The 13188-nt window shown below is 47.8% G+C and overlaps 1 protein-coding gene across 1 annotated transcript in view; it reads left to right on the top strand.

Annotated features, from left to right (window-relative positions):
* The window catches only part of RRAS2 (RAS related 2), a 41439-nt gene extending 31776 nt beyond the window's left edge, over nt 1–9663 (top strand). The window contains exons 5-6 of the mRNA XM_077453676.1: nt 4645–4763; nt 8511–9663. Coding sequence (XP_077309802.1) covers nt 4645–4763; nt 8511–8598 — 207 coding nt within the window. The 3' untranslated portion in view covers nt 8599–9663. The remainder of the gene's footprint in view (nt 1–4644; nt 4764–8510) is intronic.
* Nucleotides 9664–13188: the final 3525 nt, after the last annotated feature.

Here is a 13188-nt window from a genome sequence, read left to right as displayed (position 1 = left end):
GGCCACACTGTGTAAAAGTCTCACACATGTGGTATCGCCGTACTCGGGAGTAATAGCAGAATGTGTTTTGGGGTGTAATTTGTGGTATGCATATGCTGTGTGTGAGAAATAACCTGATAATATGACAATTTTGTGAAAAAAAAAAAAAGTAAAAGAATCTTGATTTTGCAAAGAATTGTGGGAAAAAATGACAACTTCAAAAAACTCATCATGCCTCTTACTAAATACCTTGGAATGTCTTCTTTCCAAAAAGGGGTCATTTGAGGGGTATTTGTACTTTTCTGGCATGTTAGGGTCTCAAGAATTGAAATAGGCCATCAGTACTTCAGGTGTGATCAATTTTCAGATATTGGCACCATAGCTTGTGGACTCTATAACTTTCACAAAGACCAAATAATATCCACCAATTTGTACTTATTTTTACCAAAGATATGTAGTGGTATAAATTGTGGCCAAAATTTATGAAGAAAAAATTACCGTATATACTCGAGTATAGGCCGACCCGAATATAAGCCGAGGCCCCCAATTTACCCCCAAAAAACTGGAAAACTTATTGACTCGTGTATAAGCCGAGGGTGAGACATGGCTGTCCATCCCTGTGTGTCCGTCCATCCATCCCTGTGTGTGTGTCCATCCATCCATCCATCCATCCCTGTGTGTGTGTCCGTCCATCCATCCCTGTGTGTGTATCCATCCATCCATCCATCCCTGTGTGTGTGTGTGTGTGTGTGTGTGTATTCATCCATCCATCCCTGTGTGTGTGTGTGTGTGTGTGTGTGTGTGTGTGTGTGTGTGTGTATCCATCCATCCATCCATCCATCCCTGTGTGTGTATCCATCCATCCATCCATCCCTGTGTGTGTGTGTGTGTGTGTGTATTCATCCATCCATCCATCCCTGTGTGTGTGTGTGTGTATCCATCCATCCATCCATCCATCCCTGTGTGTGTATCCATCCATCCATCCATCCCTGTGTGTGTGTATTCATCCATCCATCCATCCCTGTGTGTGTGTGTGTGTGTGTGTGTGTGTGTGTGTGTGTATCCATCCATCCATCCATCCCTGTGTGTGTGTGTGTGTGTCCGTGCAGCCTTGTGTGTGTGTCCAGCCTACCTGTGTCCAAGCCTCCGTCCCGAGCCGCCGTCGTCCCGAGCCTCCTCCGTCCCGTGCCTCCTCCGCCCCGTGCCGTGCGATGGATCGCCGCTCCAGGATCGCCGCTCTTCTCGGCGGCCATTCTACAATTCAAAAGCCGCGCCTCCGCCTGTGATAGGCGGAACACTCAATTTCCCAGCAGCCTGTGTTCCGCCTATCACGGACATCCTCTCATACTTGTCCGTAGTATGAGAATGAGCGGATGTCCGTGATAGGCGGAACACTGACTGCTGGGAAATTCAGTGTTCCGCCTATCACAGGCGGAGGCGGAGAAGGAGGCGCGGCTTTTGAATTTAATGTCCGCCGTCTGTCTGCTCGATACGCTGATCGAGCAGTCAGACAGCGGTGACTCGAGTATAAGCCGAGGGGGCACTTTCAGCCTCAAAAAAGAGGCTGAAAATCTCGGCTTATACTCGAGTATATACGGTACTAATCTGCTAAATTTTCTAACAGAAACAAAGAAAAATTCGTTTTTTTACAGAATTTTCGGTATTTTTTCTTTTATAGCACAAAAAATAAAAAACCCAGCGGTGATTAAATACCACCAAAAGAAAGCTCTATTTGTGTGAAAAAAAGGACAAACATTTCATATAGGTCCAGTGTTGCATGGCTGAGTAATTGTCATTCAAAATGCGAGAGCACCGAAAGCTGAAAATTGGTCTGGTTATTAAGGGTGTTTAAGTGCCCCGTGGTCAAGTGGTTAAGGACCGGACCTGTTTTTCAAACTTGGTGTTGACAAGTTTTTTTTTGCTAGAAAATGACTTGGAACCCCCAAATATTTATATATATATATATATTATTTTCCAGACACCCTGGAGAATAAAATGGCAGTCGTTGCAATACTTTGTCACACTGTATTTGCGCAGCCGTCTTACAAACGCAATTCATTTGGAGAAAATACAAGTTTTTTTTTATTAAAAAAATGAGAAGACAGTAAAGTTGGCTCAATTTTTTATTTTATTTTTTAATACTGTGGCCCTCCCCCACCCCACCCCCGTATAAAAGTGATTGTGCGGCGAATCCACCACCGAGACCACTTTTGTCAGAAAGTGGAACATTCCACCATTTAAGAATATACTGCCATATAGCTCCCATCCCCCCCCCTTTTTTTCTACGCCAAAGTACCGACTTATAACGACGGCGGGCGCTCCGCGAGTTGGTAAAGGGTACCGGGGGGTTATTTACTAAAACCGGAGAGTGCGAAATCTGATGCAGCTCTGCATAGAAACCAATCGGCTTCCAGGTTTCTTTTTATTATTTGTCGAAGCTTCATTGAGCAATCTGAAGTTAGAAGCCGATTGGCTGCCGTGTGCGGCTGCACCAGATTCCGCCCTCTCTGGTTTTTAGTAAATCTTCCCCCATAATCTGTCATCTATTTTAAGTTTCTCCCGTCGCTGGAGAACGATGTCGGCTTTTGTGTCTGACCATTCCCTTTAAAAGATCTTCATTTGCTGTCATGTTGTGCTTGTAGATCCAAAATCACCGCCCCCCCCCCCCTTCCGCTCCCCACCCACTCCCCCCCCCTCGCCTGCTCCCCACCCACTCCCCCCCCCTCGCCTGCTCCCCACCCACTCCCCCCCTCGCCTGCTACCCACCCGTCTTCCCCTCGCCTGCTACCCACCCACTCCCCCCCCTCGCTTGCTACCCACCCGCTCCCCCCCCTCTTCCGCTCCCCACCCGCTCCTTCCCCTCTTCCGCTCCCCACCCGCTCCCCCCCCCCCTCGCTTGCTACCCACCCGCTCCCCCCCCCCCCTCGCTTGCTACCCACCCGCTCCCCCCCCCCCCTCGCTTGCTACCCACCCGCTCCCCCCCCCTCGCTTGCTACCCACCCGCCCCCCCTCGCCTGCTACCCACCCGCTCCCCCCCCCCTCGCTTGCTACCCACCCGCTCCCCCCCCCCCTCGCTTGCTACCCACCCGCTCCCCCCCCCCCTCGCTTGCTACCCACCCGCTCCCCCCCCCTCGCTTGCTACCCACCCGCCCCCCCCTCTTCCGCTACCCACCCGCTCCCCCCCCTCGCTTGCTACCCACCCGCTCCCCCCCCCCCTCGCTTGCTACCCACCCGCTCCCCCCCCCCCTCGCTTGCTACCCACCCGCTCCCCCCCCTCGCTTGCTACCCACCCGCCCCCCTCTTCCGCTACCCACCCGCTCCCCCCCCTCGCTTGCTACCCACCCGCTCCCCCCCCCCTCGCTTGCTACCCACCCGCTCCCCCCCCCCCTCGCTTGCTACCCACCCGCTCCCCCCCCTCGCTTGCTACCCACCCGCCCCCCCCCTCGCCTGCTACCCACCCGCTCCCCCCCCCTCGCCTGCTACCCACCCGCTCCCCCCCCCCTCGCCTGCTACCCACCCGCTCCCCCCCCCTCGCCTGCTATCCACCCGCTCCCCCCCCTCGCCTGCTACCCACCCGCTCCCCCCCCTCGCCTGCTACCCACCCGCTCCCCCCCCCTCGCCTGCTACCCACCCGCTCCCCCCCTCGCCTGCTACCCACCCACTCCCCCCCTCACCTGCTCCCCCCTCACCTGCTACCCACCCGCTCCCCCCCTCGCCTGCTCCCCCCTCACCTGCTACCCACTCCCCCCTCAACCTGCTACCCACCCGCTCCCCCCTCGCCTGCTACCCACTCACTCCCCCCCTCGCCTGCTACCCACCTACTCTCTCCCTCGCCTGCTCCCCCTTCTCGCCTGCTCCCCACCTGTTCCCCCCCTCCCCCCTCGCCTGCCCCCCACCCACTCCACCCACCTTGCCTGCTCCCCACCCACTCCTCCCCCTTGTTCGCACCCCCCTCGCCTTCCACCCACTCCGCCCACCTCGTCTGCTCCCCACCCACTCCCCCCCCCTCGTTCGCACCCCCCCTCGCCTGCTCCCCATCCACTCCCCCCCCCTGCCCCCCCACACCTGTCAGGTGTTCATTGTCTCGTCCAGAGCTTAAGCCTTAAATCGAAGGCAGCCTGCCCAGTATATGGCATTCCTGGCATTGTGTGGTGGAAGGAGTGCTTTGTGTAGGGGAATGCAGGGAGCGCAGCATTCATTGGCACTTTTTCTGTGTGGTGGAAGGAGTGCTTTGTGTAGGGGGGATGCAGGGAGCGCAGCGTTCATTGGCACTTGTACTGTTTGGAAGGAGTGCTTTGTGTAAGGGGGGGGGGGATGCATGGAGCGCAGCATTCATTGGCACTTTTTCTGTGTGGTGGAAGGAGTGCTTTGTGTAGGGGGGATGCAGGGAGCGCAGCGTTCATTGGCACTTTTTCTGTTTGGTGGAAGGAGTGCTTTGTGTAGGGGGGATGCAGGGAGCGCAGCGTTCATTATCGCACTCCTGAGACTGAATAGATCATTGTGGTATCGGGAGACATCAGTTGCACTGAGATTGTTAAATTGTTTCTCCGATATCTACAGAACAGAAGCAGTGTGAATTACACAGAGACTACGGGTAGCCCCCCCCCCCCCCCCAGTCTACAAATGATTAATACGCCCTCTGGTGGGGGTGCCGTGTCTCTGCAGGTGACGCAGGAAGAAGGACACCAGCTGGCGCGGCAGTTGAAAGTGCCGTATCTGGAAGCCTCGGCCAAGATCAGGATGAACGTGGATCAGGCGTTTCACGAACTGGTGCGCGTTGTCAGGTAGGTGGTGAAGTGTTGCAGGTCAGGGGTGTACCGTCCTGCGATTATCCCATCCCGGGTGATCCTGCCATGAAGGTTCCGCTTCAGGCACTTCCTGTTATAGGGTGACAACACTCTGCCACAGGCTCTCCCAATTGTACTCCTGCGTTGTCACCGGGGCTGCCACGCGTCCCGCAGGAAAACCTGCCCTGGGAAACGCCATGCAGGGCATGTAACCAGGAAGGAAATGCGAAGAGGCTGCAGGAGATCAGCAGCACTGAGATGTCACAAAGATTGAAACATTTTATCTAACAAGTTGCAGCTTGGCCTATAGCAAAATGACGGCTGGGCGGGAGTTTTGTCGATCCGCATGGACGTCCTGTGACATCCTCCCAGATCACGCCTCAGGCACGGTGCAGCGCAGTCTGTTACCAGCTGTGTCTGATGACCGATCTCTTCGCCGCCCCACTGCCACTACCATGTGATCGCTGTGACCAATTACAGCAGGTCACATGACAATTGTAAACAATGGATGGCTGTCTTTCGTGCCATCCAATGTGTACAGTTTATGTTGCGATCTGTGATTGGTCACAGTGATCACATGGTACAGTCAGGGCCAATTGCAGCCCATCTGTACCATGTGATTAGCTTTGGCCAATCACAGAAAATTGCAACAAAAGACACTGAATGAATCCTGTTTCATTCAGTAAAATGTTTGCTTATTGCAATTAAATTCACTTCTATAAGAAATCATAATGTGTAAAAATAAAAAATCCCGATCACTTCTCCAGAGCAGTACAATGTCACCATGGCAACACCATATTGCTCTGGTCACAGTGTGTTAAAAAAAAAAATCAGAATCATTTTTCTTTTTCTTTTTTGTTGGTATTATTATTATAATTTTTTTTATTATTATTTTTATTTTTACATGCTGTCACCAGTCAGTGTCCCTGATCACCCCACACCCGTTATATGATAACACTGTACAGTAAAAGAATAAAAACTAAAAATAAAATTGTGTAAAAAAATATTTTTTCTTACTTTTCCAAAAAATTACAACTTCAAACAACTCGCCACACCTCTTATTATCTTGGGCTCTCTGCTTTCCAAAAAGGGGTAATTTTGGGGGGGGGGGGGGGGATTTGTACTGCCCTGGCATTTATGGCCTCAAGAAATAAGATCGGTGTCAGTACATCGGGATTGATCGATTTTCAGATGTACAGTACAATGTATATATCGGTAAAGTGCTGCATAAATTATTGCCGCTTTATAAGTACCTGAAATAAATAATTGGTGGCAGGGCGGGGCCTCCTACTGTTATCAGGAGCCAGGAGACCTTCATCCCAGTCATGTGATCCCTCTGATTAGCCAATCACAGTCATCACTACTGTGTAGACCCGCCCCCCCCCCCCCCCCCCTGCTGTTTCTCCTCTGTGAGGATAAAAAGATACATTGTATCCAGAGGACTTTACTGAGTGTCAGTATGTCAGCGCCATCTAGTGGCAGTTAGTGTAAGTGTAGGTGTTGTCGGTGTTAGGGTCAGTCAGTGTTAAGATCCTGTCAGAAATGGGAAGCGCCCCCCCCCCCCAAAAAAACACATTGCAAAGATGAGAGGTGGGGGGTGTTAGGAGGGGTACTTCCTGTTTTTGGTGCGCTGCTTTCATTGGTTGAACAATTGCTGGGTACGTTTTATAACAATGGGGGGGTGAAGGAATCGGGGGGGGGGGGGGGGGGGGCGACATATAAGAAGGTTAAACATCAGCTTCAGGTACCTGTAGTCTACTTTGAGTGTGATGTATATATAATGCTTATAAATGATATTATTATTATTATTGTTCTACATTGTTTTGTTCTTAATATTCAATACCAAAAACAACATTATTATTTTATTATGATTTTTTTATTATTTTAAATATATATTTAATAAAAGAACAAATACAACAAAATATATATATTTATACAAATATATAATATAATAAATGATACTATTAAAATAAAAAAGCAATATATAATAATAGTATAATTTATATATATATATATATATATATATATTATAAATAATATATATTATAATTATACACAAAAGTAAGTACACCCCTCAGTCACATTTGTGTAAATCTTCTCTTCTCTCTTTTCATGTGACAACACTGAAGAAATGACACTTGTCTACAATGTAAAGTAGTGAGTGTACAGCTTGTATAACAGTGTAAATTTCCTGTCCCCTCAAAATACCTCAACACACAGCCATTCATGTCTAAACCACCGCTGGCAACAAAAGTCAGTACACCCCTAAGGGAAAATGTCCAAATTGGGCCCAATTAGCCATTTTCCCCTCCCCCCGGTGTCATATTTCTGGTTAGTGTTACAAGGTCTCAGGTGTGAATGGGGAGTAGGTGTGTTAAATTTGGTGTTATCGCTCTCACTCTCTCATACTGGTCACTGGAGGTACAACATGGCACCTCATGGCAAAGAACTCTCTGAGGATCTACATAAAGATGGCCTAGGCCAGGGGTGCCCAACCAGTGGCCCGCGGAGCCCTCTGATGTGACCTGCGACCTCCTTCTGTGGAATGGCAGATTGGCAAGCCCAGATCATGGGTTGCAGACCCGCCATCCCAGAGCATCTGTGTTGTTAATGAAGCCGGCAAAGCAAAGCAGCTGTGGAGAAGAGCTGTATAAGCTGATGCTTACTGTATAGCGTATATCTCTTGCCACAGGCGGAGTGATGCCAAATGCACTGAAAGACTGTTATTAAAGGTCAGTTTATTACTAAAATTGCATTGCATTGTATGTATGGGCATATCTGCGCAGTGGTTACTGGGCTGTTCTCAAACTGATCCGCAGGTGCAATGCACCTTCAGGTTACCTGCACTGAGGCATAGACTTCTGTTATTACCTGTGGGTTTGGTGAGCTTTCAGAAAGTGCACTTCACCTGCAGGATATAATAGAAGTCTATGGCAAAGTGTAGCTAACCCACAGGAAAGACGCAGGTGCACTGCGCTGCATTGGTGTGAAAGGCCCCTTTCACACAATCGGTCCTGAGGGGAACCTGTCCTCTTACATTGTAGACAAGTGTCATTTCTTCAGTGTTGTCACATGAAGAGAGAGAAAAAAAAAGATTTACAGAAATGTGAGTGAGGGGTGTACTTACTTTTGTGAGATACTGTGTGTATATATTTATAAAAAAAAATAAACAAATTATTATTATTTATTTTATTATATATATATATATTTATATAAAATATAATAGAGAGAGAGGAACATAAAATATATATATATATATATCTATATATATATATATATATATATCAAACCAAACAACAACAAACTATTTTTTTTATTTTATTTTTTACTTTAATATATATATATATATATATATATATATATATATATATATGCAAATAAAAAAAAATAGTTGTTTTGTTTATTTATATATATATATATTCTCTCTATCTATATCTATATCTCTACATCTCTCTCTCTCTCTCTCTCTCTCTCATCTAAAATATATATACACACACACCTGTAAACAAAGCAACGCATTTTTATTTTAATGAATATATATATTTATTAAGATAATAATAATTTATATATATTAATTTGTTGTTGTGTTATTAATATTATTGAATATTAAGAACAACAAATCCAACGAATAATAAATAATACGTTTTTTTTTTTTTTTTTTTCCAGTATTTGTGATAAATATGATTAGCCTGCTGATGATTGTAAGCTCTTGGGGTTGACCCAGTGTTGTCGGTCTCTCTGCAGGAAATTCCATGAACAGGAATGCCCCCCGTCCCCGGAGCCGACGCGGAAGGAGAAGGACAAGAAGGGTTGCCATTGCGTCATTTTCTAAGAACTCGAACTCTGGGTCACTTTATTTTTTTGCCCATCCGGGTTTTTTAGCATCCTGCTGGAATCTCGTGTCTTCTATCTCCTGTCACCAGGGTGGCCTTAGTCCACGACAGCCTTGGCTCAGCTGACTCAACCCGTAAGTGGCGGGGCGGCCTATCATTACCCCCCCCCCTCTCCCCTCCCCTCCCTTCCCCCCCCCCCTCAGACCACGAAGAAGGCGGATCTATGCTCGTCATCTCTCCCTCGTCTCCCCGCCCTCTGGCCCTGAGCCGATATGAACTTCACGATTTTTTTTGATTTTTTTTTTTTTTTTTTAATCCGATTCCTCCACTCCATCCTACACTAAACCCATCGACCACGGCGGAGGAAGATCGGCGTCCTTTGTGTCTTCTCCGCTCTGTTTTTGAAGGATACACTGGGGTTTTTAATTGCCTTTGCCTTTGTCACTGTTCTTATTCACTTTTGTGTGAGGTTTTTATTTGAATTCATTTGCACTTGTGGAGCCGCCGCGTCTCGCGTGAAAAAACGCAAACCAGCCTTGTGCGTCCGAAGGAGGATTTCACGATTTATGGGCCCTTCAACTTCCGTTTTTACTCCAACGTGAAATAGTTCGGGACAATCCTGTATTGGGGGTGTTTTTTTTTTTTTTTTTTTTCTTGGGCGGGTGGGTCACAGCCGCTTGTCCCGCTCTTGGCGAGTTGCGTTGACCGCGGCGGCCATATTGTGTCATTGTCTTCACGTCTGTGTGTGTGTGTGTGTGTGGGTCACGTCCGTGTTTTGGGATCTGATTCAATCAGCGATGTAGCATCTTGTCAGCCAAGGAACAAGGACTCGGGCGAAACCCGCGATGTCAAAGCACGGAGGGGCCCGCCCCTTCCCCCCCCCCCCCGAGGCTCTCCAGCGCAGAGGGAGGAGCCTGCGAAGCGATGAAGTGCCTGAGCGGAACTTTCACACGGCAGGAATGGGTTCGGGGTGACGGCGATTTGTATCGTCTTGTGAACAGGCCGGGAGCGTTATAACAGTTGCCAAATTCTGATAATAAAGATTATTGGTTTCAATGCTGGAAGGAGACTCCGCGGTGTTTCTTCGATTGGACAGATCGACCCGCTAATCACCGCACAATATATTTCTGTCACCCCTTCAACCCCTACGCTGCCAGAGCCGCCTGTGTTTCTTGAATGTTTGAAAAAAAAAAAAAAAATGATTTTAGGCCTGAAGATTAAAACCCCCAAACATGACGTGTTTTCTGAAAGCAGAGGCCCTGGAGAATAAAATGGGGGTCGTTACAGTTTTTTTATGTCCAATGATATTTGTGGAGCTATCTATCAAACAAAACATTTTCAGGAGAAAAAAAAAATACAATAAAATGAATTCTAGTACAAAGATGATATTGTATCGAGTAAATAGATACAAACATGTCAAGATTTTAAACTGCACATTCCGCCTCTGAAATGGTGATAAACGACAGTACCTAAAATTGTCTATTGGTGACGCTTTAACCACTTCAAATCCCCCCCCCCAAACCTTCCCAGGACAAACGCCCCCCCCCCCCCCCCAAAAAAATAAAAATAAAATCATCCCACCTAGCGCAAATCCTCTACCCCTCAAATTTCCTCTCCCGAGTACACATCCTTGAAATCCCCCTCCCCCCAACTCTCCCACCCGCTAGCACATATCCTCCCCCAATCCCCCCTCCTAGCACAAATCCCCCCCCCCAACATTTTCCCTCTTCCCTCTAAGCCTGCACTCAAAATCCACCCAACCCCCCCCCCATCATTACACAAATCCTCCCCCAATCATCTCTACTAGCACAAGTCCCCCCCCCCCCCAAATTTTCCCTCCCCCTCCTAAGTCTGCACTCGAAATCCCACCAACCCCCCCAGCACAAATCCTCCCCAATCATCTCTACTAGCACAAATCCCCTGCCCCCCCCCCCAAAAAAAATGTCCTCTTCTAGCACAAATCCTCCCCCCCCCCCATTCCTACACAAATCCCCGTAAATCACCACTCCAAATTTCCCATCCCAAAACAATTCTTCCCCACCTCCTCCCTGCTGCCCCTCAATCCCCCCTCCTAGCACAAATTCACCCCCCCCCCCAATTTTCCCTCTTGGCACAATTCCCCTCCCATCATCCCTACAATCATCCCGGCGCCATGGTTGTTATGGTGTCAGGATGATTGAAGTGCATTATTTCTAGCATTAACTGGAATATAAAAAAAATAGTTCAACTCACCATAATGCAGAATCAGTGGGAGCCCTGAGTGTGTCCCTTGCCATGTCACTTGCCACCAGATGCTGACTGTCACTTGCCACGTCGCCTACCACAAGTTGTGGATTGTCCCTTGCCACGTCACCTGCAGATTGTCCCTTGCCACGTCACCTGCCACCAGATGCTGATTGTCCCTTGCCACATCACCTACCACAAGTTTTAGATTATCATTTCTTGTGCCAATTGCCTGCTACAAGGTGTGGCTTGTCCCTTGCCACGTCACCTGCCATACGTTGCAGATTGTCACTTGCCACGTCACCTTGTTACCAGATGCGGATTGTCACTTGCTGTCTCACTTGCCTGCTACACGGTGCAGATTCTCACTTGCTGTGTCCCAGCGTGAAGGCAGGCAGCAGAGAGATGATGTAATCTCTCTGCTGCACAGTGGGGGCAGGAGGGTGGTGATGCAGGGCAGGCGTTGAGAGATGATGTCATCTCTCTGCTCCCTCACCTGACCGCTCACCTGCCGACTGTCCTGTTCATCCGCTCGCCCGCCCGCTGGCCTGCTGACTGATCCGCTGGCCCACCTGCTGGCCCGCTCACTGATCTACCCACCTGCCTGTCACAAATTTCTGAAGGGGGGGGGGGCAATTGCCTCATTGCCCCCCCCCCCGGATCCGCCCTGCTACCCACAAAAACCTCTCTGGCAGTGGAGGGGCTAAATGCCTCTACAGGTCATCAGTTTAGAGGTAACTGAACGGCGACCCCAGAAAAATGCCAATATGTGTGGCACACCCAATGGGCCTTCTTAAATTTGGATGTGCGGGAGAGGGGCTTTTATAAAAAAAAAATAAAAATGATTTGGCAGTTTTTTTGTTTTAGATTTTGTTTTAATATTTTATTTTGATTATATTCAGTTGTTTTTTATTTTATTACATTAAAAAAAAAAGTTATTTAGACTTTATTTCATTATTTTCCACGTTTTTATTTTGATTTGACTTAATTTTTTTAATGTATTTATTTTGTTTAATATTTAAATTTTTTTATTTATTTTTTTATTCATTCTTTTTCATTTTTTTTTAGATTTAATTTATTTTTTTCATTTTAATTTATTTTTTCAAATTTTTCTTTTGCCTTTTATTTATTTATTTTTCTTTTTAACTTTTATTGCTATCGGAATGGGGCTCGCAATCTAAATTCTATTGAGTTAGCCGAGGCCTACTTTAATGGGCCAGAGGTAAATTGATGACATAATTTGGCCCGTGAGTCATAAAATATGAAATCGCGGGGCCGCTACTTCCCCCCCCCCCCCCCTCCCCCCACGTGTCTGCCGGAGTCTTTATGACCTTGTTGGCCATCTGGAAAATAAGGAGGCGTCTCATAAATGTCACTACGTGTGAAATGTGCGCCGCTGACAATCCGGCCCCTCCACCTGTGTGTCCTTTTTAGAACTGCAAATATTAAAAAGAGGAAGCGAATAAAAACGCTCGTTAAAGAAATACACGACCGCGCGGCGAGGAGATGACGCGGATTTCACGTGTATATAAAGGAAAATATTCCTTCTCCTGTAGAGCCGCGGCCTTGCATGTTCCTCCCTGACAGGTGCGCTGGTATGGGGCCCCTGGGGGGCCAATTAGCATCCTCCTAGTTGTTTGTTTTATGAATCATTACTAAATGAGAGCAACAAAGGAATATTCCTGTAAACACGCCGAGGCGGCCGGCCGTGCGTTTTCCTCGGCTCCTCCATTTGTCTGACACATTGAGGATTGGCTCACACAGTGGGGGAGGGGGGGTTTCACACAGTTGGGGGGGGGGGGGGGTTTCTCACCTACATACCTACCTTACAGACCAGGCGTCCTCTCTGTGGAGAGACACTCGGCACACTTACATCAGTCCTGGGAAAAGGATTCGGAGCTGATATTGTGGCACTGAGGGGAAGGAACTTCCTGTCACAGATCCCATTACACTGTGTGCATCCTCAGATGGGTATTTTTTGAAGAAATGAAAAGTAGTGATGGAACCCGAGAAATATTATTATTATTATCAGCATTGTAGGGGTAGTAGATGGTTACATAGTTAATCAGGTTGGAAAAAAAGACACTCCAGTTCAATCGAGGGAAAAAAAATAAAAAAAATCATACAATCGATATAGACGGTTGATCCAGAGGAAGGTGAAAACCCAGCACAGCATGATCCCATTTGCTCCAGCAGGGGAAAAAAAAATCCTTCCTGATCCCCCCGAGAGGCAATCAGATTTTCCCCGGATCAAATTCAATGTCAGTACGCAGCCATATTCTGTACATTTAGGAAAGAATCCAGGACTTTTCAATGCAATCTACTGAGCCGGCCCGATCGCCCTCTGCAGGGAGTCTATTCCACAT

The sequence above is a fragment of the Lithobates pipiens genome, unplaced genomic scaffold, assembly GCF_037356315.1.
Source record: "Lithobates pipiens isolate NorthernLeopardFrog02 unplaced genomic scaffold, aLitPip1_a1.2 Scaffold_24, whole genome shotgun sequence".
NCBI classification, from domain to species: Eukaryota; Metazoa; Chordata; class Amphibia; order Anura; family Ranidae; genus Lithobates; species Lithobates pipiens.
Note: the sequence above shows the minus strand (reverse complement) of the source record. Positions and strands in the feature narration are given on the sequence as shown.